At 39.4% G+C, this 21110-nt stretch overlaps 4 protein-coding genes and 2 long non-coding RNA genes across 7 annotated transcripts in view; 4 read left to right on the top strand and 2 right to left on the bottom strand.

The window, feature by feature from the left end:
* The first annotated feature begins 1679 nt into the window (after nt 1-1679).
* LOC130686427 (succinate--CoA ligase [GDP-forming] subunit beta, mitochondrial-like) lies at nt 1680-3758 on the top strand. The gene is made up of 9 exons (XM_057509550.2): nt 1680-1877; nt 1963-2110; nt 2174-2273; nt 2334-2486; nt 2562-2784; nt 2843-3059; nt 3119-3253; nt 3316-3444; nt 3520-3758. The coding sequence occupies exons 1-9, from the start codon at nt 1818-1820 to the stop codon at nt 3624-3626; spliced, it is 1272 nt and encodes a 423-aa protein (XP_057365533.1). The 5' UTR covers nt 1680-1817; the 3' UTR covers nt 3627-3758.
* A 1-nt stretch (nt 3759) lies between these two features.
* LOC130686428 (uncharacterized) lies at nt 3760-4252 on the bottom strand. The gene is made up of 2 exons (XR_008999874.2): nt 4054-4252; nt 3760-3983 (listed from the first exon to the last, which is right to left on the bottom strand). It is a non-coding gene; the product is annotated as an uncharacterized LOC130686428 (long non-coding RNA).
* Nucleotides 4253-4448: 196 nt separating this feature from the next.
* LOC130686401 (ATP-dependent RNA helicase DDX42-like) lies at nt 4449-7788 on the top strand. Its single transcript, XM_057509516.1, has 11 exons — nt 4449-4925; nt 4988-5070; nt 5130-5662; nt 5725-5854; nt 5928-6110; nt 6184-6282; nt 6352-6482; nt 6551-6688; nt 6750-7271; nt 7347-7463; nt 7530-7788. Exons 1-11 carry the CDS (start codon nt 4564-4566, stop codon nt 7638-7640), a joined length of 2409 nt encoding a protein of 802 aa, XP_057365499.1. The 5' UTR covers nt 4449-4563; the 3' UTR covers nt 7641-7788.
* On the bottom strand, nt 7475-9161 carry LOC130686418 (sugar transporter SWEET1-like). Of its 2 annotated transcripts, XM_057509540.1 has the most exons (7): nt 8894-9161; nt 8654-8731; nt 8460-8583; nt 8240-8398; nt 8064-8183; nt 7918-8007; nt 7475-7759 (listed from the first exon to the last, which is right to left on the bottom strand). In XM_057509540.1, the coding sequence occupies exons 1-7, from the start codon at nt 8968-8970 to the stop codon at nt 7748-7750; spliced, it is 660 nt and encodes a 219-aa protein (XP_057365523.1). In that variant the 5' UTR covers nt 8971-9161; the 3' UTR covers nt 7475-7747. The 2 variants fall into 2 exon arrangements, with proteins under 2 accessions (XP_057365523.1, XP_057365522.1); XM_057509539.1 differs by lacking the exon at nt 7475-7759 and having other exon boundaries at nt 7786-8007.
* An 835-nt stretch (nt 9162-9996) lies between these two features.
* Nucleotides 9997-11992, top strand: LOC132088584 (uncharacterized). Its single transcript, XR_009422065.1, has 2 exons — nt 9997-10509; nt 10565-11992. It is a non-coding gene; the product is annotated as an uncharacterized LOC132088584 (long non-coding RNA).
* A 1226-nt stretch (nt 11993-13218) lies between these two features.
* Nucleotides 13219-21110, top strand: part of LOC130686968 (homeobox protein cut-like) — a 154577-nt gene continuing 146685 nt past the window's right edge. The window contains exon 1 of the mRNA XM_057510128.2: nt 13219-13320. Within this exon, the coding sequence (XP_057366111.1) occupies nt 13258-13320 (63 nt within the window). The 5' untranslated portion in view covers nt 13219-13257. The remainder of the gene's footprint in view (nt 13321-21110) is intronic.

Here is a 21110-nt window from a genome sequence, read left to right as displayed (position 1 = left end):
AATAAGCAAACATTCTAGCCTATGGCATTTTCATCGATCGTCTTTTGTGAGAGCTGAATTCTTTGCTTTGCACCCTTATGCAGACTTTAACCAAGTCGAATCGAGTATTCGACTAGTAAAGAGTATACAATCAAATAACAAGCAGAGAAGCACGTCGTTACTTATTTTTCTTTCCCTCGTTTGTTTCTCTTCACGACAGATCCCTAGGCGATGTTGTATATACGTTTCTTCACGTTGGCTGATAACAAGGAAAACAGTCGTACACTGGATACAAAAGGCTACCACAGCGTAAAACAAAACGGAGGAATGCTTTTTTAAAAATTAGATTGGCGATTTGCACTTGTGTCGAAGACAAACGTTTTCAGGAATAACAATGTCACCTCGTACCATATGAAGAGGGACTTAATTAGCACAAGTACATCTCTATGCCTGGGATAAATAATCCAACATTAATTTGTTTTAGCCTACCCAATTAAGTGTATTGGTTACATATCAAAAGGCGTAGGTGGATGACGCTGGAACCGATTTGACATGTATTGGCTTCAATTTGAAACAACGGGCATTTTAGGTGCCATATTCGATCGCCCGGATGAAGTTAGTTTAACGTTATGTAATAACGTTATATTGATTTATTCCATAGATGTGCATTCATGAGAACGTGTGTGTCGACGTGTATATTTATTTTCCCATTCGATTTGGCAAGAAAATCAATAATACTTTTCCGACTGTGAATTACCATATCGTATTGATGCATACTACATGGTACTGGCGAACCCCTATGCAGTGTTCGGGAAATCGCAATGGAGGTATTCATAAATCAAACTTGCTGTTTTTTATTTCTCTGCGAAATTTGCATATGAATGGAGAAAAATCTTACGGTAAAATTCGGCTGGATAAATTTGATCATTGCTAAACCTTTTTTCTGTATGGATGATGTTCTATGTGTAAAAGTGGCAGATAAAACAAATAGTAGTTTTCTTTTCGTTTCATTACGCTTGTCTATACACAGGCCTATTGCACATATTCCACGTGCCTTTCTTTTATATGGGTTTTGGGCTGTATTAATGGTCGCCATCAATCGTGAACTGAGATTGAGCGAATCCTCAGGGTTTTTTTTTATTTTGTAGCATGCTAACTCTGCGTAAGGCATAGGATAGAATGAAACGACGAGAAGTTTCCGTAGGGTTCAAGTACCCAAGAGTCACAACGCTCGAAACCGTTGATAACGTGAGGCAACGAACAACCTAATTCTTAGTCCTTGCGAAATGGACAAGTCCATAAGATCACTTAGTTGCTTTATTACTACCCTTTAAAAAAGATTAACGTACTCACTTCTAATCTTAATTTCACAAATTCTTGAATAAGTCGACGTAGTTGTTATCTCAACAGCATTTCCTCGTGATTTAAAATGTTTTTAAAATTTTATATTTAAGTCTAAAACTTCACTGCAACGCCATCTATTAAAAACATAGAAAACCATTAAATCAACGATGGCCCAGCACAGTTTTAGGTAACCATTTATGGAGCAATCTTCCACGAACAGGATTAGCTCTGTGTATGACCATTTAAAAATATTTGTATTTTCAATCAGAAATTTTTAAAAAGGTAGATCAAGGCTAGGTTATTCCTTTACAAGACGCAGGCGACATTTGACAATTTTGGCCGCTGGTTATGCATGTGAAACCGTCTGCTGCAAACTGACTGTAGCTTACTGCGGTGTATGCACTTTTTGTATTCCTTAGTTTTCACGCCTATCCCGTCCAGTTTCCCTCCACGAGTAAATTTTTTGCATCCTCAGGAACTGAGCAACATTCAGTATGGCTTTTCATATTCCAACTCTCAGGAATGTTGTGCGGTTGGGGAAGTGCATTCCGACGGTAAGTCAAAATTTAACACACAGATTCGCAAAACCAATTCGTTAAGCCATCCTGTCCTCATTGTAAAGACTTTGTTTACTTTTAGAAATGCCGTGTTAACATTCAGTCTGTGAGACACTTGAATTTGCTTGAATATCAAAGCAAAACATTGCTGGAAAAGTACAATGTAACAGTGCAGAAGTTCATAGTTGCAGACAAGATTGATGACACCAACTGTCTGTCAGCCAAATTAAGTAAATTTTATTATATGTATGGTCCCCAAGAATGTAATATTAATCAAAATTGAATCTTTTCAGGGCCTGGGGAATATGTTGTAAAAGCTCAAATCCTAGCAGGAGGGCGAGGATTGGGTGTGTTTGATTCAGGTTTTAAAGGAGGTGTTCACCTTACGAAAGAGTAAAACAAATCTTATATTCCTCGTTTTAACATTATAATTCAAGCATTCATATTTCTTAGCCCTGTTAAAGCTAAGAATCTTGTTGGTGAAATGTTGCATAAAAAACTGATTACTAAACAAACTCCCAAGGAAGGCATTCCAGTGAATCATGTTATGGTAGCAGAATCTGTTGATATTTTAAGGGAAACCTACCTTTGCATTCTTATGGATAGGTATGTAAATGCAATACTGTTTTTTTAGATAGAGCAAAATGGATCAGGTTATTTATTTTTATAAAATCTATTCAGAGAATACAATGGGCCTGTTATTATTGCTAGCCCTGCTGGTGGTATGGATATCGAAGACGTGGCTCACAAAACTCCCGAACTGATTAAAACCCTTCCAGTTGACATTTTCGAAGGGGTTACTGATGGTATGGCAAATGATCTTGCTGAATTTCTTCTTTTTAAAGGAGATTTGAAAAAGAAAGCTGCCCAAGAAATAAAACATTTATGGGAAATGTTCCTTAAGGTATTTAAAATCCAAATTTTCGTTCAATAGATCCCGACTAACAATAGTTGTATTATAGGTTGATGCCGTACAAGTGGAAATCAACCCGTTTGTTGAAACTCCACAAGGTCAAGTTGTCAGCGTCGACGCCAAGATTGGTTTTGACGATAACGCTAAGTTTCGCCAACAAGAAATCTTTGCCATGGAAGACACAACTGAAAGCGATCCGAGAGAAGTTGAAGCCAATAAATACAATCTAAACTACATTGGGATGGATGGGAATATTGGTTGTTTGGGTAAGCGTCTGCAATATGATTTCCTGTTTGTTTAATAATTTGATTTCGAACGAAAAAAGTAAATGGAGCTGGACTTGCCATGGCGACCATGGACATCATCCAACTTTATGGAGCATCACCAGCCAACTTCCTTGATGTTGGAGGCACTGTTCAAGAGCAGCAAGTGCTTCAAGCATTCAAGATTCTTACATCTGGTAAAATTTTCTTCTTGTGAAATAATTTCCGAAAAGGCTGACTTTACTTTGATATTTAACAGACAAGAACGTGAAAGCTATCCTGGTAAACGTATTCGGTGGTATTGTGAACTGTGCGACCATCGCATCAGGAATTGTAGGCGCATCTAAAAGCATAGAGCTCAAAGTTCCACTGATTGTTAGACTTGAAGGTAAAATTTAAAATCATACTGTCGTGGACTTTTCTGCCATACATGACAACTTACAATTTTTTTTTTATTGGACAGGAACAAATGTGGATGCAGCCAAGAAAATCCTTAAAGAATCTGGGCTTCCAATTCAGAGTGCTAGTGATCTAGATGATGCAGCCAAGAAGGCTGTGGCCAGCATTTAACCTTTTCTGATATTCTGAAATTTGTATATGTACCATTAGATTTATGGACCAAACATGTGTAGTTACGATTTATAAATAAAATAAAGGTGTTGCAATGATAATTGGATATATATCATGCAATTGAAGGTATAAGTGTGTCTAGAATTATTTATTTACATCATTTATTTTCATTATGGTTATCATTTTAAACATTATTCATGATGTTTTGGGCCTTTTCTAGGTCATGCAGAAGATCATAAAACTGTTTGAGAGACAATTCCATCAAAACTGTTTCTAATGATTTTTCAGTATTTAGCTTCATCTTGATCCTGACATATGTCTGCCCCACTTGTTCCTCACAGCTTGATGCAGCAGTCACTAAGATACAATGTCATTTCATTAGCATGCATACATTCTTCACCAAACATTGCAAATTGTTAAAATTTACCACCAAGTTCCCATGCCAAGTCGACCAATTGAGAATTCTTTGCCATTTCTTTGTGTGTCCTATGTGTCACTGGGCTACGGTCAGGTTATTGAAAGGCCTTAAATAATCAAAAGTTTTAGATTCAGTATCGTATTGGAATCACGATTTCTTGTTTTTGAAGTAGACGATTAAACGTCAGCCATTTCTGTTTTGCACTGATCGTCTGGCGGCATTGCCATGTATGCACCAACATGCCTATTAAATACACAAAATAATTTTTAACTTTATATTGTACCGTTAAGTTCCTTATATTACTTCATATTGTTTTTTAATTTTTTATTATTTCAAAAATTAAAATTAGCACAAGAATTGAAAAACACAGAAGAGGTTTCAAACTTTACCGCATCCAGAAAATGGTTCGGATGCCGGTAGTTGGTGTATCACAACAAGCTACTCAAAGAGTGTTTAACAGAAAGTTTTAACAAGTTTGATGATAGGAACCAAGTTTATTTCTGATATTGAAAAGAAAACATGAATTCAGGAAGGGGTGGCAGTCGATTTTCGGGTTTTAGTGTTGGCCCAAGACCTAGGGCGAATCTGAACAAAGCTGATGGCAGCCTTCACGCAGTTCCCCCGCCACCGTCGATGACGAGACTTGGTAATCCGAATACCATACCTCTTGCCACAAGATTTTCGCGGCCTGGCGTTCCAAGTAGCAGCTCAGCTGGTTATAACAGATTTCATCCTCAACCTGGAGCTGGGCGCATTGATGTTGAGCTTGTACCGCCTGTGTCAATTAGTAAACAAGGTTATAGCACCCTAAATGCAATTAGCCAGGGTGCAATTAACACAACATATGGCGTACCTACTAATAGGCCCAAAACTGAAGACGAGTAAGATATTCTGCATGGACATTAAAAATCCTACTTATTTATTGTATGTTTTACCTCCAAAGTTACTTTGATGAAGATGATGATGAACCCCCCTCAAATGAACCCTTATATCAACCAGGACCGGATTCACCAACTTTTACAAAAAGTATGCAGCATTTTAAACTTGAAATGCTGTATCACCATTCATAATTTGTTCTTTTCTAGATGCTGAGTCTGATGATGAAGAGGACCCATTGGATGCTTTTATGAATGATCTCAATCAAAAAGTTAAAAAAGAAGCAATAAAAGTTCCAGAGAAAGAAGATTTAAGTGGGAAAAATAAAGCCAAGGGTGTGCGCCATGATATTGAAGAAGAGGATGATGAAGAATCATATTATCGGTACATTAAAGAAAATCCTCTTGCTGGATTACAAGGAGATGACTCTGATTCAGAACAAATTGAATATGATGAGGATGGAAATCCAATCAAACTAGGAAAAAAGCACATTGACCCTCTTCCTCCCATTGATCACTCTACCATTACATATGCTCCATTTGAGAAAAATTTCTACGAAGAGCATGATGAAATAAAAAACCTACCACTTAACCAGTCTAATGAACTGAGAGAAACATTGGGCCTAAAAGTGTCTGGAATCTCAATCCCGAAACCAGTATGCAGTTTCGCCCACTTTAATTTCGACGAAAAATTGCTTAACGTGATTCGTAAGTCCGAGTTCACAAATCCTACTCCTATCCAGGTAAATTGGTCTAACGCGGCATTTTTCAAAGCCATATGTGATGCACTTCCTTGTTATTACAGTCTCAAGCAATTCCGGCTGCACTCTCGGGCCGTGACGTTATTGGTATAGCTCAGACCGGTAGCGGTAAAACAGCAGCATTCCTCTGGCCAATGATTGTTCATATACTGGATCAGCCCGTTCTGAAACAAGGTTTGGGGAATCTGTTATACATTTTATTCAAATTCAGATTTTCAAAATGAAAATGTTTGTCTATTGACTACAGGCGATGGACCTATCGGTGTTATATTGGCACCTACTCGCGAACTCAGTCAGCAAATCTACACCGAAGCAAAAAAGTTTTGTAAAGTTTTTGGCATCAGCGTAGTTTGCTGTTATGGTGGTGGTTCCAAATGGGAGCAATCGAAAGATTTGGAACAAGGTGCCGAAATTGTAGTTGCCACTCCTGGTTCGTATTTTTCCTCTTCGTTTGCAAACTAACAAACAAAGAAAAAATATGTATAACGTTTCCTTTGCTTTAGGTCGAATGATTGATCTGGTTAAGATAAAAGCCACGAACTTACAGCGGGTTACCTTTTTGGTCTTGGACGAAGCGGACCGGATGTTTGATATGGGGTTTGGTACGACATAATCAATAGAGTTATTAAAATAGTAATTTTGGCAACAGAACATCTTATCTAAAAATGTAGAGCCCCAAGTGCGATCTATTTGCAATCACGTCCGTCCGGAACGACAAACCCTTCTTTTTAGCGCAACATTCAAAAAACGAATAGAAAAACTTGCCCGTGATGTGCTGTCTGATCCAATTCGAATCGTTCAGGTAATCAAAGATGGCAATCAACTAGCTGAAAGAAAGATGCCTGACAAAAATGATTGGTTTTATATTAGGGTGATGTGGGGGAGGCAAATCAAGACGTTACGCAAGTAATTGAAGTTATAGCTCCTACTGCTAAGTACAGTTGGCTCATTGTACGCCTAGTAGAGTTTATGGCTTCGGGATCCGTGCTAATTTTCGTAACAAAAAAGGCAAGTTCTGCTACATAACTATTTGTTAAAACTACTCTTAACTTTTCCCCTATTATGCTAGGCGAATGCTGAAGAACTGTGTGCCAGTTTAAAATCCAGAGAAATGTCTGTAGCTCTTTTGCATGGTGACATGGATCAGATTGATCGTAATCAAGTAATTAGCTCCTTCAAAAAGAAGGAAATGGACATTCTCGTGGCCACGGATGTCGCCGCTCGTGGTCTTGACATTCCCCACATCCGAACAGTCATCAACTACGACATTGCTCGTGATATTGATACGCATACGCACAGAATTGGAAGAACGGGTCGTGCCGGTGAAAAAGGCACGGCTTTTACGCTAGTAACTCCTGCTGACAAGGAATTTGCCGGGCATTTAGTCAGAAATTTGGAAGGAGCTAATCAACAGGTGCCAGAGCCATTAATGGATCTTGCCATGCAGAGTGCGTGGTTCCGAAAGTCGCGTTTCAAAGGTGGTCAAGGGCGGAAACCTAATGTCGGTGGACGAGGCTTAGGCTACTCGGATAAAACCCCTACTACTGCCAACAGAACACTCACTGGTGCCAATGCAATTAAACCTGTTTTCGTAAGTTAGAAGAAAACAGAAAGTACTATGTTGGTTGATACTTTCCTTACTGACTCTTCCTGCATGGTTCTATAGCAAAGTGGACCGAGTTCTTTTTCTAAACCTACCCAAGGACCAGCTGCCGCAGCAGGACCCAGTGGAGGTCGTTTGGCTGCAATGAAAGCCGCTTTTCAATCTCAATATAAACAACAGGTATTTATTTATTATTAATTAACACACATAGTGGTAAATAAATCGAAACTTTTATGGACTTGATAGTTCTGCAGCAGCTCCGACAATAAACCACCGCAACCTTTGGCTTCCGATTCAAATTCAGCCGAAGGTAGTGGACAACGGCCCGTGAAGAAAAAGAGCAGATGGGACGATTGAAAGTAACGTAAATACTGGCTGTTTCATAAATCTTCGCGATCGTGTAAAATAAACAATGCGACACCATTCGGAGCAGGAGTTCCTCATTTTTACCGTTTAATGTAAAATTAAACGACGTTCTGAAATTAAATGACAAAATAACGGATTAGTAAGGATTTCCGTGTATTGGTAATGTTTCAGATTATATGGTTTAAAATATAACTGGTTATTGCTCTAATGACTGAGATTCTAACACATCCTTATTTCAAGGCAGCAGGTATCATTCTTCATCACTTACTTGAAGTTTTGTGCGAATATTAGTGCTGGGAAAGATGGCAAACAACGACAACTGTGATAAGGCAATAAGGCAACTGATGAAATTGGGCACCTGCAAGTTAAACATTGAAAATTACCCATCACGATAACTATTCATAACAAAAATACTTGAACAAAAGTGTTATGAACTGCCACGCCATAGAGAAACCATTGTGCTGCCACAAGAACATTGGCAAGGATTAAATAGAATGGTAAGGTTTCGGTGCTGCGTGTCCGCAAGACATCACCCTAAGAAAAAATAATTAAAATAAGAAAAAGAACATAGGGTATAATTGAAAAATTACCAATGTGGCAAGAGGTGCAGAACAGAAGATCAAGGTGGTGGCACAACAGAGCAACCCCAATCTAAATTCAGCCTTATCCTCAATAGGTTCTACTGCCACATAAAACATTGTAGTAAGAACGACAGAGAAGACAATCAATACCTGCTTGAGGTATGCTCCCTATATATTTCAAATTGTGTAATGATAACACAGGAGAGAGATGACATCTCACAGCATATACCTTGTGTGTTGCATATACATAGTACATGCAAACATAAGACAGCTGAAGTACAAGTCCAACTGCATTCACTGTAATCATTGCAGAATCTTTCATGAGCATCCCATAGCGCAGCCACAAACTACATCTGAAATTTAGAAAAAGAAGTATTCATTTGAAATAGCCAAAGATTATAACAATTAACAGGCAGTTTGTACCCGAGAACACCGGCTATGAATGGGAAACCTGAAATTTCTCCAGAAATCCCTTTTTTTCGAATACTTGCACAGATAATCCTGTTAAGTGAGGATAAAATTCATTTCATTACAAAAAATATTTTTACTTATGCTAAAATTCCATTTCACACTTTTTAAAAATTTATGTAAATCAAAATATAGTATATTATAATATATAAAAAAATAATATATTGTTAAATTAAGGACTAATTGACAACGTACACCCCGGTTAGAAACTGAATAATCGTAGTGACAGTGGCAGTCACGCTCAAGATCTCTCTGAAGTTCTCCAGTGCCATTTTGAAGGCTTGTTACTGATTGCACGTGTCTATTTTTTGTTGAGAAGTGACACGTATAACAGAAACATTATAATTCAATGCCAGAACCTTACAAAATCCCTGTGTCCGGCTATTCAAGGTAATTATCTCGTTAAAAAGATACGTCTGTTTACACAACAATTTTTTTTTTGACGTGGCCCACTCTTGCTGCCATCTACCGTTATTTCAAAGTAGAAACCCAAGAGGAAGATAAAAGGGGAAAAAAACCAAAAAATATCTTTTATTTTTCTTTTAATTCTTGCTGCAGATAGAATAGACACCTGGCCGGAACTTTCGAAGGGTTCCCTCCAAATATTTGTTGATGAATTTTTGATTATTCCGTCTGACGAAATTTCAAGATTCTTGCAACGTATACCAGAACAAAGAAATTCCTTGGTCGGATGACATGTTTGATACACGTAGCTAAATAGTTCCATGTGGAATTTCTTGTAGGCAGTTATGTTGTAGCTTATCTTGTTTATCGCCGCCCCCGAGAACAGGTTGCTGACCGTCAAACACATGTTCCTCATTACTCACCATCTTAACATCCCATCAACAATGCGGATAACGAAAAAAAGAAATACGAATAGCAATTTTTCCACGATTTTCTCAACTTTGAAATGCAATCGCTAATGTAAAATATCGCACACAGGTGGCGCTGGCTGGTTGATTGAACCTGCAAGTGCTGTAACGTGATCCTAAAATCAAAACAAAATGGCTCAGGTACGTTTCTTAAACTGTTTGATAGAATTTAGGCTCCTTAAGGGCATAAAATAGCTTGTGCATAATGCAAAAAATAACTTGGTACGAAAAAAGTCTACGAATTTTATGCAGTCGACTATGACATGTGAATTGTCAGAGCGAAAGGAACTAATTCTTCAAAGATGAATTTCTCCCCTGAACGGTTGTTTGACACAAGCTTTCCAGTCCTAGACATACCATATAGAAAAGAAATGTAAAACACAGGGAATAAATTCATTAGCTTAATACTGCTTAGTGCTATTATTAATGGCTATGAATTTGTTTTATTACGTTTGTACGTCCACATCTTATTCTCACTCCTACCCATTTTGCTGTCATCTGTGAACGTTATCGAGACGTGGCAATCTGTCTTTGTACTTGTTCACGGTAGCTTTTAGACAATTAGAAATATATTGAAAGGGCTTTAAGATAGTTGGACAGAACGGAGTGCTGTTATAAGATTGGGAATGGTACGAGAAAGGATGTGAAAAGAGAGTTCAATCCATCGGAGTTGTACTAATGTCATGCTTTAAACTTTGAACGCTCGGAATTCTCGTCAATAATGAGACGGCTGGGCGTCTGGAAATGAACGCTGGATTAAACAGACAAGGAATGAAACGAACGGGAACCGGCGGATGGCGTAACCCCCTTTCCACGTCAGCCCATTTGTCCGGATGGCAATTAAAGGGAACCGGCTGTACGGCAAGTATTTCAGCAGGCCGAACGACTTACTACAAGCTAGGCCGTGTAGGCAAGTGATTTTCCAATTTACTTAATTTAGTAATAGATGGATTTATCTCCTCGTCGGTCAAAGAAGACGACTTAGAGCTTTTAGACTTCGACAGTTGTATTTCGCCATTAAAGAAGCTGGTGAGGCGACGAATCAAAAGCGGAGACGGTCCGAAGCGGATCGAGATGAGTAGAAGGCGACCGAATCCATTGAGTTGGAAGGAGTCGCTCGGCGGTTCGGCGAGGCGTTCACAAGGAAAATCCGGTCGTTAAAAAAGAAAGGAAAACAAAAAGAAAATGACAGAACGAATGCCCTGAGAAATGAACTGATGACGATGTATATAGCGAGGCATTGATTTGCATACGCGTCACTGGCTTTTGTAACACAATGCACAGAGTGCCCCCCTACATGTTGACGTGAAAAAGAAGAATTCAGCTAGCGCAACACGCGACCTATAGAGTCGCTGCTCTTGTTCTCAATCTTCTTTGTCGAGTCCTACTCGACTCTTCTAGCTGCTCCGCTAAATGGTCCGCAAACAGAAAGATAATCCTGCTTCTCCCTATTGGAAACTATAGAAAGAATTAGAACAAAACAAATCAAGAAATACAAAAGAAAAAGAATATTAGATAAAAATCTCGTCGGAAAGAAATGCAATCAATTTGAAAAGTTTGCATTATTTCATTGCCATCAGTGGTGATGTGATGCTTAGCGGAGGCCAAAGATAATGTCTCTAGTTCCATTTCCATGTCCACACTAAATCAACAGAGAACACACACAATCAATGGTTCGTAAATGCCCTTTTGCAAACGATGCGACGAACCGCAGAAAGAGAACGGCGGTCGTCTTAATCATGTCGATGGAGAAGGCCGCTTCATCGCTTTCTCCACGACGCTCCAGCGGACATCCATCTCTTTCCACTCATTCGATCTTCCCCTTTCTGCGTATAACCAAAGTCAAAAACAAGTTTTCCTATAAAGTGCTACAGCTCGATGTCGTAACTTTTGAACCCATCTTCTTCCTGATGGCTCGTCATCGTTTCTTTTTTCGCTGTATTGCTTTTTGTTGATAAAATAATGTTGCGTGATTCAATCGAGAGCTATATAATGACTCGTGTATCCAGTTTTTAATGTCTTTCTTCGTTTCCTTTTATTTTTGACCATTAGACGACAGACACATGGATCCCAGTGCGCTTTACGGCATCGAGAGAAGATGTGATGGCGAACACTGTGATAATCGTCGCACAATCCAATTTGTTGGAGTGTGGTAAATCATCAATTCATTAAAATGTCTACCCGAATGAGTATTGCCGCTGCTTCTGCTTTCAGAACGCGAGCACTCAAAGACGTACGTGAGCGATGAGCATAGCTTTGATCTTTCTTCCTCTCCAAATGTGTCATGCAACACATCTTCATGTGGAACAGTCAACCATTCCAGCTGAGATACATATATGTACATGTATGCTAGTTTTATTTAACTTCTTCCACGTTACGATATGCAACGTCAACCCCCTCCTGTACTGATTCGTTCGGCAAACCTTTACTATTTCTGTTTTGCAAAAGGAATTGGTACTATGCATACATTTTTGTTGTTGTGGCGTGTTTTCATGTAGAGTGATTTGATAGTAAATTAAGTAAAAAAAAAAAAAAAAAGAAAGAGAGCATGTTTGTCAGATATCAATGTATTTCTGATTAAGTCAAATGATGTGTACACGTCGCAACTTTTCAGTTTAGTTTTGTTAACTTCGACACAAAAAACTGGTGAATGCATGAAATTCATGAAACCTTAGAGGCATTGTTTGTGCACCTCCTTTGCTCTATTAGGTATGTTGCAACTTTTCAGTTTAGTTTTATTGACTTCGACACGAAAAACGGTGAATGCATGATATTCATGAAATCATACAGTATCATTGTTTGTGCACCTCCTTTGCTCTTTCAGGTACGTTGCAACTTTTCAGTTTAATTTTGTTGACTTCGACAAAAATAATGGCGAATGCGTACAATTCATGAAACTTGACGGTATCATTGTTTGTACACCTCCTTTCTTCTTACAGGTACGTCGAAACGTTTCAGTATCGTTGACTTCGACACACACGCAAAAAAAATGGCGAATGCACAAACTCATGAAAACTTTACAGTATCATTATTTGTCCACCTCCTTTTCTGGGTTGTCTGGGTTGTGGTTTCCGGGTTAAGTAAAAGCAGTAATTGCGTTCTTGATCTGATTTAGTGGATAAATTTGAGCTTCATTATCCAGTGAAGTAGGCTCGCAAACTGTGACTGTCTGGCAATGTCCCGGTAGAGTGACCGGCATGTATATGTTGATACAGATCATGCCAATGATACTACCGATGATCAAGATTAAACTAATTATTGTCAACTTAGCCCGTAAGGTCATACGAGCTCGAGATAGAACTTTAGGGATGCCTTCTGTATTATTCATGATTCGTATCGATTCGTACCTTGATTGAAGAAAAATGATAAAGAATATTCAAGAACAACTGAGATCATTTATGCCTTCTGCTAACACCTGACACGTAGCAAACGTGTTGGTGCCACCACAGTCTATTTTGTTTTATGAAGAAATTCGACTTGGACCCTTAATTTAGTAAAATATGATAAATTCAACATTTAGGATTATTGATCAAACGTTAGTTTTTTTTACATGTTTGGGACAAATAAATGTAATAAGAATTTGTTGGAATCTTCGATGAGAATTGACTTCAAAATGTCAATACCGCTAGGTGGCTCTTCCGTTGTTATCGTCCGAGCAGACGATTGCATAAAATTTCAGTTGCCAACATGGCTTTAAAATTGAGTGGTGTGCTGAATCAATGGAAGAATTTCGACTTGCCGACCGTACAGGTTAGATTAATTTAATTATCTTTAGCAACTTGTGACCGTGAATGTTTCTGGATTGTTTTTTGGTACGAAATTTGCTTGCCATTCTTACTGGAACGGTCATTTTTTGATTCTGGGAAAGGGATGGCTCGATGCCAACGCGACACGTTTTGAAACTTTTATTCCCCACGTGCTTTAGCCTTCGTATCTTCTTTTACCGAGATTTTCTTTTCATTCCTATCTGTTTTTGTGTCCTAAAGATAGTTGTAACTATCTTTATCTTCTAGAAGTTGATTTAAGACATTTTTAGAATTGTTGATTGTAATTTGGGCAACAAGTTCAGGACTTGTTTTGTTTGTTTGTTTTTTTTACAAAGTTTGCTCACCAAAGCAAAACTTGCAACAATTTAATATTGAAGATTCTTTTCTTTTAGAGTATCAATTCAATTTGTTGAAAGCTGGAATGTTAAGTTAATTTTCCAGATCTTTCCCCATTCCACTTTTCGAAATACGTGTATAGATTTTTGGCGCCAATTCGACCGTTACTTGACCATTCCCCTACATTTCACAAAGCAATTTGCGTTTTGTTGCAACATGCCTGGTGACTCATCTTACCTATCCCTCACTTGCATTGATTTTTGGCGCCAATTTCAGCGGATAATTGCCCATTACCCTACATTTCACAAATCGATTTGCTTTTTTATTGCAACATGCCTGATGACTCATGTTATCCCCTACATCGCACCACTTGCATTGGTTTTTTGGCGCCAATTTTGGCCGATACTTGTCGATTACCTACGTTTCACAAATCGATTTGCTTTTTTATTGCAGTATGCCTGATGACTCATTTTCCCTATCCTCCACATCCTACCACTTGCATTGATTTTTTGGCGCTAATTTTGCCGATAGTTGACGATTACCCTACATTTCACAAATCGATTTGTTTTCGTATTACAACATGGTGTCTGTTGCGCTAGGGCTTCATCATTTTCAAAAATATCGTAGTGGAATGGACCATATTTTTGAACTGGTGACAACCTATTTTGCCTGTTTTCACATTGTTGCTTTACTTCTGCTGGATGGAAATGGTAGTCGATATTAAGCCATCGTAACTCTCCAAACATCTGTTTACCCTGCGAATGGGATGGACAATATAGCCAGGGAATCGTTTTTCAGCTTGAAAGGGACAGAAATAAAGAAAGATGCGTTTTTGTAGCATTTACTTTCTTTTTTTTCATCCTATAAATAGGCTGTTTGCAATTCAAAGTAGCTATTGAGCTCTCTTGTTCTGTCTGGGGCGGACAAAACTCGTAGCACAAAATGCATGTTAAACGAATGAAGCGTCCATATAGGGCCAGTTATCATATGCCTTTTTCTTTTCGCTGGAGAGATTGGCTCTGTCACTGGGGGGAATTCACGAGGCAATGGTTTGGAAAATCAAAGAGATGGCTCTGATGGAAAAGTATCGGATGTGTCGGGGGAGAAGAGAAGTGACTGTGACGCTGCCACACGATTTCTTTTCTTTTGCTGTTCTATCTGCAAGCTGAACATGGAGATGTCGCCGCAGCTTTTCGTCTACATCAAAAAGAGCGACGACAACAGAGACGAAGAGATATGCAACTTGATTTGCATAGCCATCTTCACCCTCTTTCCCTCCTTGTTCTTTGTAATGTTTCAGCAGTCGTTTATTATGACCACAAGTTGATCTCTTTTAACGTTCCGTTCGGAACCTCTTGCCATTTTCATTGCACCGTTGACATAACACGACAGCCACACGTAAATCTCCTTTAAAAACAAAACAAAACAACAAAACTTTTGCTGTTTCGCGCAAAGAATCGTTTGAATGGGAGGTTAGAAGTGAAGTCTTTGGGGGAGGCGAAACTGCTATAACATTTGATAGCGTGGATGTTATTTTCGAAGCGGGTAAACAATATGGTGCTGCTGATAATGGCCAGCGTGAGTGGGCGGTTGATATTGGCTTCATTTAAGGAAATAAATGGCGGGGCTTTATTTTCTGTTTTCCTCTGTGTGGTGACCGTTATACGAACAGCCAGCAGATTGAAAATAAAGTGCGAGATTTCAGTCAAAGTCAGCTGATAAATCGACAGCCATCAGTCCGCGTCTGGCCGCTTAATGAAGGTCCAGTCGAGTTAATCCGCTGGAAACGGCTGGTCGAGATGCGATTTGCGGTCCGATGAAGGATCGTGTCCTAGTTCCAATTTTCTTTTGCTTTCCAATTGGGGGATCGTCATCATCGTTAATAACTGGGGGGGGGGGGTGAAACCTCGCCCACTTCTTTTACTGTCGACGTTGAACTGAGAGGAAACTCTTGTCGCTCTGTGACACTCTGGCCGTCGTTTGTCACCCTGCTTTTTTTCAATTTTTACAGGGTGGGGAGGAGAGAAAAATGTAACCCAATCCAATTGTTTGTTTTATTCTCATTTTTTCTGTCAACTGTGTGAGATTGCAATCAAGTAGATTCTTTAGCTTTCAGGGCCGTTAAGTAATAATACATCACTGCCTGTCCGTTTTGTTTTTCTTAGTTAAGGGCTAGGGAGAGAGAATAGGGGGTCTAAATTATATTCCATCCGTTTGGACTTGGATTCGTTTTTCATCCGGATAGTTGACTGTTTTTTTGTATCCATTTCCTAAGTTGTTTCGTTTGTCGTTGAGTGGATGTGCAGTGCGTGTCGTTGTCGTCTTGCGTCTATAAACGGTAACGCAATTGGGTGAGCCCGTTGCATTGGACGTGGGAACATGATTTGATTAGTCATTTGTTTTTTGTTTTGGTCTTGAGGGGCGAAGGGGGACACACGAGATCTTGACGTTGCTGATACCGAATGCTATTGCATTATTCAAAGTTTGCATGGGCTCTGTGCCTACCCGTTACTTGTTACGATTGCTAATACCCATTTTGGGGTGGACGGGATGGCTTACTTAATCCCGTCTGTGTGTGTGTGTGTATATATATCTAACAAACATGAGGACGCCAGGGAGTGGGTGGTACGGAAGGGTGTCGTCTCTGATGATCGTCTAACCATCACTAAAAACATCTAACAGTCTCTTTCTTTTTTTCCGCTTTTATGGCGACAACAATCTAAATGCAATTGCCATCAAGTCGTTTTTTTTTTTCTCCATTTGCTTGTTCCGAAAACTTTTGGGTTTTATGCATGTAAGACGGGGGCCGATTTATGAAGGTTTTTTTTAGATCGTTTTCTTTAAAGCCCGGAAGGAAATTTGTATGATTGATCCGATCGTGCGTCGATATTCCTCGAGAGTTCAGTTCTCAACTTCTTGTCCGTCCGTTTTTTTGGCCTCGCTGTTGTAAAGTCATCCATTCGCATTACGTGTCACATCGTAAATATTTGGCATAGTAAAACGAATCGGAAATTATAATTCTTTTTTCTTTTCATCACTCCTCCTAAAAAAAAATAATACTTGATTTATTTTCATTTTATCAGAGTGTAGTAAACAAGTAGCTCCGCCCTGTTTTTTATGCATATCGAGTGATTTTGAGGAGGAAAAAAAAATGGAAGCTGTTTTTTTTCTTTCTGTGTGGAGACATATGATATTGCCGTCATTGATGATGGGGGGGAGGGGAGGTTCGGTATATTTTACGATAGTTTTTTTTTCTTCCTCCCGACCCCTTTCTGCAATATTCCAATCGAGCTCGAAAGCATCAAATCTCGTCTGTAGCTTTTTACACAGTTGAACCGATTCGCAGTGGGTAAAAAGAAGGGGGGATATATAGCCATTGAACATTTGTTGATAAAACGAATGTCACAAAAAAAAAAGGAAGTTGTCGCGCTCCGACAGCAGCAATCGGCTGAAAAGGTTCGATCAAAGAGAGTAGTGTTTGGATGTTTTAAAGATTTTATTTTCTACTTTTTGTGTATGCAATTCACGGAACAACACGACCGTGTGTCGCTCCTTTTTGTTGTGTTACACCCGTCGATTCTTGATTGATTCAAACATTCTACCGAGTTTTCGTGTCAAAAAAGATTTGATTTCCGTTTGCTTTGGCTAAAAGTTGATGACGTTCTCGGCGGTGAATCATTCCGTGTGTTTGTTTGCGACGTTGAGCTAATGATGTGCACGATCAAAGTAGAGAATAGAGAAGAGGATGTCACGTAAAAAAAAAAAAAAAAATCCTAACATCCTCGTTCATAGTGGACAATGGCTAAAATGAGGCTGTGACCACGTAGTGAACGTGCAACTGGGATCCTAATGAGGATTATTCAATTCACAAGTCTCGTCCTTTTGTGTAGGCACAAGCGATTTTCAGTAGGAAAAGAAACATTTTTTTTACCGCTTTTGATCCGTCCCTTATTAGTCAAGATGTTCGTTGACAAGTGCTTTTTTTACATTAGAATTCATTAGTACATTTTTGAAATCAAAGTCAAATAGACTTTAGAAACTTGTGTGACCTTAGGCTTTTCATGATGTTGTCATTATTTTCTCATCAAGTTGATATTGATTCGAATAAAGTGAAAACAAAAGATGCAATAAAACAAAAGGGAGAAAAATCCAACTTTTGTTTTGTTTGTGTGTACAGTGGCGCAATATATATAAATACAACCCACCCGCCCCAAAGCTCGTCTCTTAATGGCCAAAGATGCCCGGTTAATTTCACGCTCGGTTGTGTGTCGAGCAAACGGCCGGCCCAAGGATTACAATGCGCTTATGTCTGTTAGGCGAAACAGAAACGGGAAAAAAAGGGGGGGGGGATTGGGAACTGGTGGACCGCATCAAAAGCGAGACTCTTTTGTTTATTCCTTATTACTGTAGCCGGACTTGTGACGGGGGGGGGGGGGCTGGATCAGTTGTTGTAGATGGCCATCAAATCTTTTGACGTTATGAAACGCGTCATTTCCCGAAGCTATCCGCCCGTTCTCGCTATAACGAAGAAGAAGCGTGTCCGGCGATATCCGTTCATCAAATTATTGTTTTCTGCCTCTTTTTTCTTTTTCTCTTTCTCTCGCTTCATAGGAGGAAGGGTAAGAGTTAGTGACGTGGGGTTGATTTGGGCGACAGGCGGACGAAAAAAAAAAGTTGATGGCCAAAGGGATTTTTGTTTGCTCATCAAAGAAAATGAGATATAGCGCAACTGCTTGCTAGATAGTATAGGGACAGTCGCTGATTATTGTAATAATAATATCGCAGGCCGCGGCTAGACACATTTGAGTTACAAGGAGGAGCATTGCGCGATTTCCTCCCCCGGTCGCCCGAATAACAGCCGATGCCGCTGTTACTATTTCTTATTATATTTTTGAGCAATATGTGCATGTGTATGTGTGTGTGTGTGTGTGTGTATGTGTGTGTATGTGTGAAGCGATTAATAACGGGGGGGGGGGGATTTTTTTTTTTTTTTTAATAAATGAATTGTCGTTTTGCGCAATTTATCCCGTTCGATATTTCCCCGACGTTCGAGTCTTTTGTTGTGTGTATGAACGGTTCATCAGTGCTCGGTCGCCCTTCCTCCTACACACATGCATAATACGTTTGATGGGAAGCCAAACGTTGACTGAATTTCTAAATAATAATGGCAGGGTTCTGGCCCGCACCCCTCGTTTTTATTTTTGTTTGATAAATCGAAATGAAAAGCTCGTGTGAGAGACTGGGTGTGTTGCGTAGCGTAGCCTATATAATGTGTGTGTAAACGGAGGGGTAGGTTGATAAGATCGTCTGGGGTAACCAACTTGCTTTTGTTTTTCCTGCTGTTGCGTATAATATCGGCAAGCTAAAAAGCGACAGGCAATGAACGACTTCTCATTTACGAGGGTTAGGGTGGGGTTGAAGGGTGGGAGTGAGCCGCCCACGGGTCCGTGCTTCTAATCAACAACCCCCTTCCCTCCAAAAAAAAAAAAGTTCATATCGTAGCCGAAGCGGGACGTGATCCAGTTGTATAGCGCAAGCCAAACACACGTGTCGCACACATTTCGTTTTTCTCCCTTGCCATGATACGTAAGTTAGTGAGTGTTTAGTCTGACCAAAAACAATGACCGACACACACACACACACACACACAAATAATAAAAATAAATATATATAGAAAATAGAAATATATATGACAGACGGAAGAAGCTTTTGGCCCTTTTTTTCTAATATTTTCTAATAAATATATAGAGTTGGGAAAATGGACAACGGTCCGGCGTGAGATTGGACATGTATCTCTTGGCCGTCACTTTCTCTCTCGCTTTTTTTCTTTTTTGCTCTTAAAAAATATCGCACGGTCAGTGATCATCGTGTTGATTGCGAGACACTTCCCCTCCTCTTTCTTCGTCCCTCCCTCGAAAAGTCTGGTGTGCGAGTTTTTACACGCGTGAAGGCAAACGGTGACTTCTTGGGGCGTACATAATCCCGATTCATTTTGGAGGGCTGGAATGAACAACTGGCGTTTCCTCGCCTCGCTTTTTGAATGTACAGAGTTTTTGCGGGGAGGGGGGCCAGCTGGCTGTCTCACGTATGACCGGTAGCTTTGCTGATTGCTATTCAGTTTTGTCCGTCAGCGCAAAAGAAGAGCGTCGAGCGAAAAGATGGAGATGTTTGGCTACTAGTTGGTCCTCACTTTAACAAAGAGAAAGTTTATGGATTCCATTTTGGCGTTTGTCCTTCTGTTTTTTTTTTTTTTATTAAATATGGGTAGCACATCAAAAGTGATGTTCTTCAAAATGACGTGTCTTTTTGGAATCTGAAAAAAAAAAAAGAAATGTGGGAAATCATTTTTTGTGTTTCTGGTGGGGAATCAAAGACGAGCAGCTATTGGCCAATAGGGAAAATGCGATACCTCACGTCGGATTGTACACACACGCACACATCCCCAACGTTGAATACGTTTTTATTTATTTTTTTTTTTTTTTATGTGTATCTTGTTGATTTATGGTGCGACGCGTCGTCGTACGACATCATCGGGCCCGGCTGTGTGCATTTTATTGCCTGTGTCTCGCTTTTGAGCTGATGAAATGCCAAGACTTTAAAAAAAAATACTTTTAGAGACACACAATACATACAACACCTGTCAGATAATGTATTATACGAATTTAAAAAAAATTTAAATGACTTTTTTTTTTGAAGTTCGTCTCTGTACGGTGGCGCCACCGCTAAACTCCCGCAGTAAAAGCCAATGGGTTTTTTTCCTTCTTTATTGGTTGTTTATCTCTATTTTTTTTTTAAATAGAAAACCCTAACAAAATAGTTCAGTTTATACGCTGTATAGACGTTTTGTTTTCGTCTAGCAAAGACTTTTGATTTGATCGAGTTGCCCGATAGCTTTTTTTTTTTTGTCCAAATTCTTTCTATTGTCGTTTCAATTGGCAATATAGGGAATTTGATTGGATTGTATCTCCATATTGCGTCTGGACTAGATGTCCTTTTTGTTTTTTTTCTAGGGCTGGCCGTAAAAAAAAAGTGAATTTCTGTACTTGACTCTTTGAAACAAATTGAACTGTTTATGGGCGAAATATAAATTGATGCGAAGCAAAAAAAAAATGGGGGGGGATACTATTGCTGCCGGCCATGACTGAGATGTAGTTATTTATACAAGCGGAGCATTGGCGATTCAACTGCCGTCTTCTCCCCCATTTTTTTTTTGTTTTCTTGTTGTTCCTTTCGGCGGATATCAAGTCCGTCCCGTCACACACAGACACAATTGAATTTGGCCGAGAGAGATGTGCGATGGAAATCGAATCGCCGATTGCTGCTGGGCCATTCCGTCCTTCCTCGAAATGATGGCCAATACACAAGTACCTTCTGTGTCTAGTTCAAGACCCCCCCCCTTCTCTTTTCTGAATATTACGTGTACTGTACTGTACATGC

This window comes from Daphnia carinata, chromosome 2 (assembly GCF_022539665.2).
Source record: "Daphnia carinata strain CSIRO-1 chromosome 2, CSIRO_AGI_Dcar_HiC_V3, whole genome shotgun sequence".
NCBI classification, from domain to species: domain Eukaryota; kingdom Metazoa; phylum Arthropoda; class Branchiopoda; order Diplostraca; family Daphniidae; genus Daphnia; species Daphnia carinata.
This window is presented reverse-complemented; position numbering and strand designations above follow the sequence as displayed.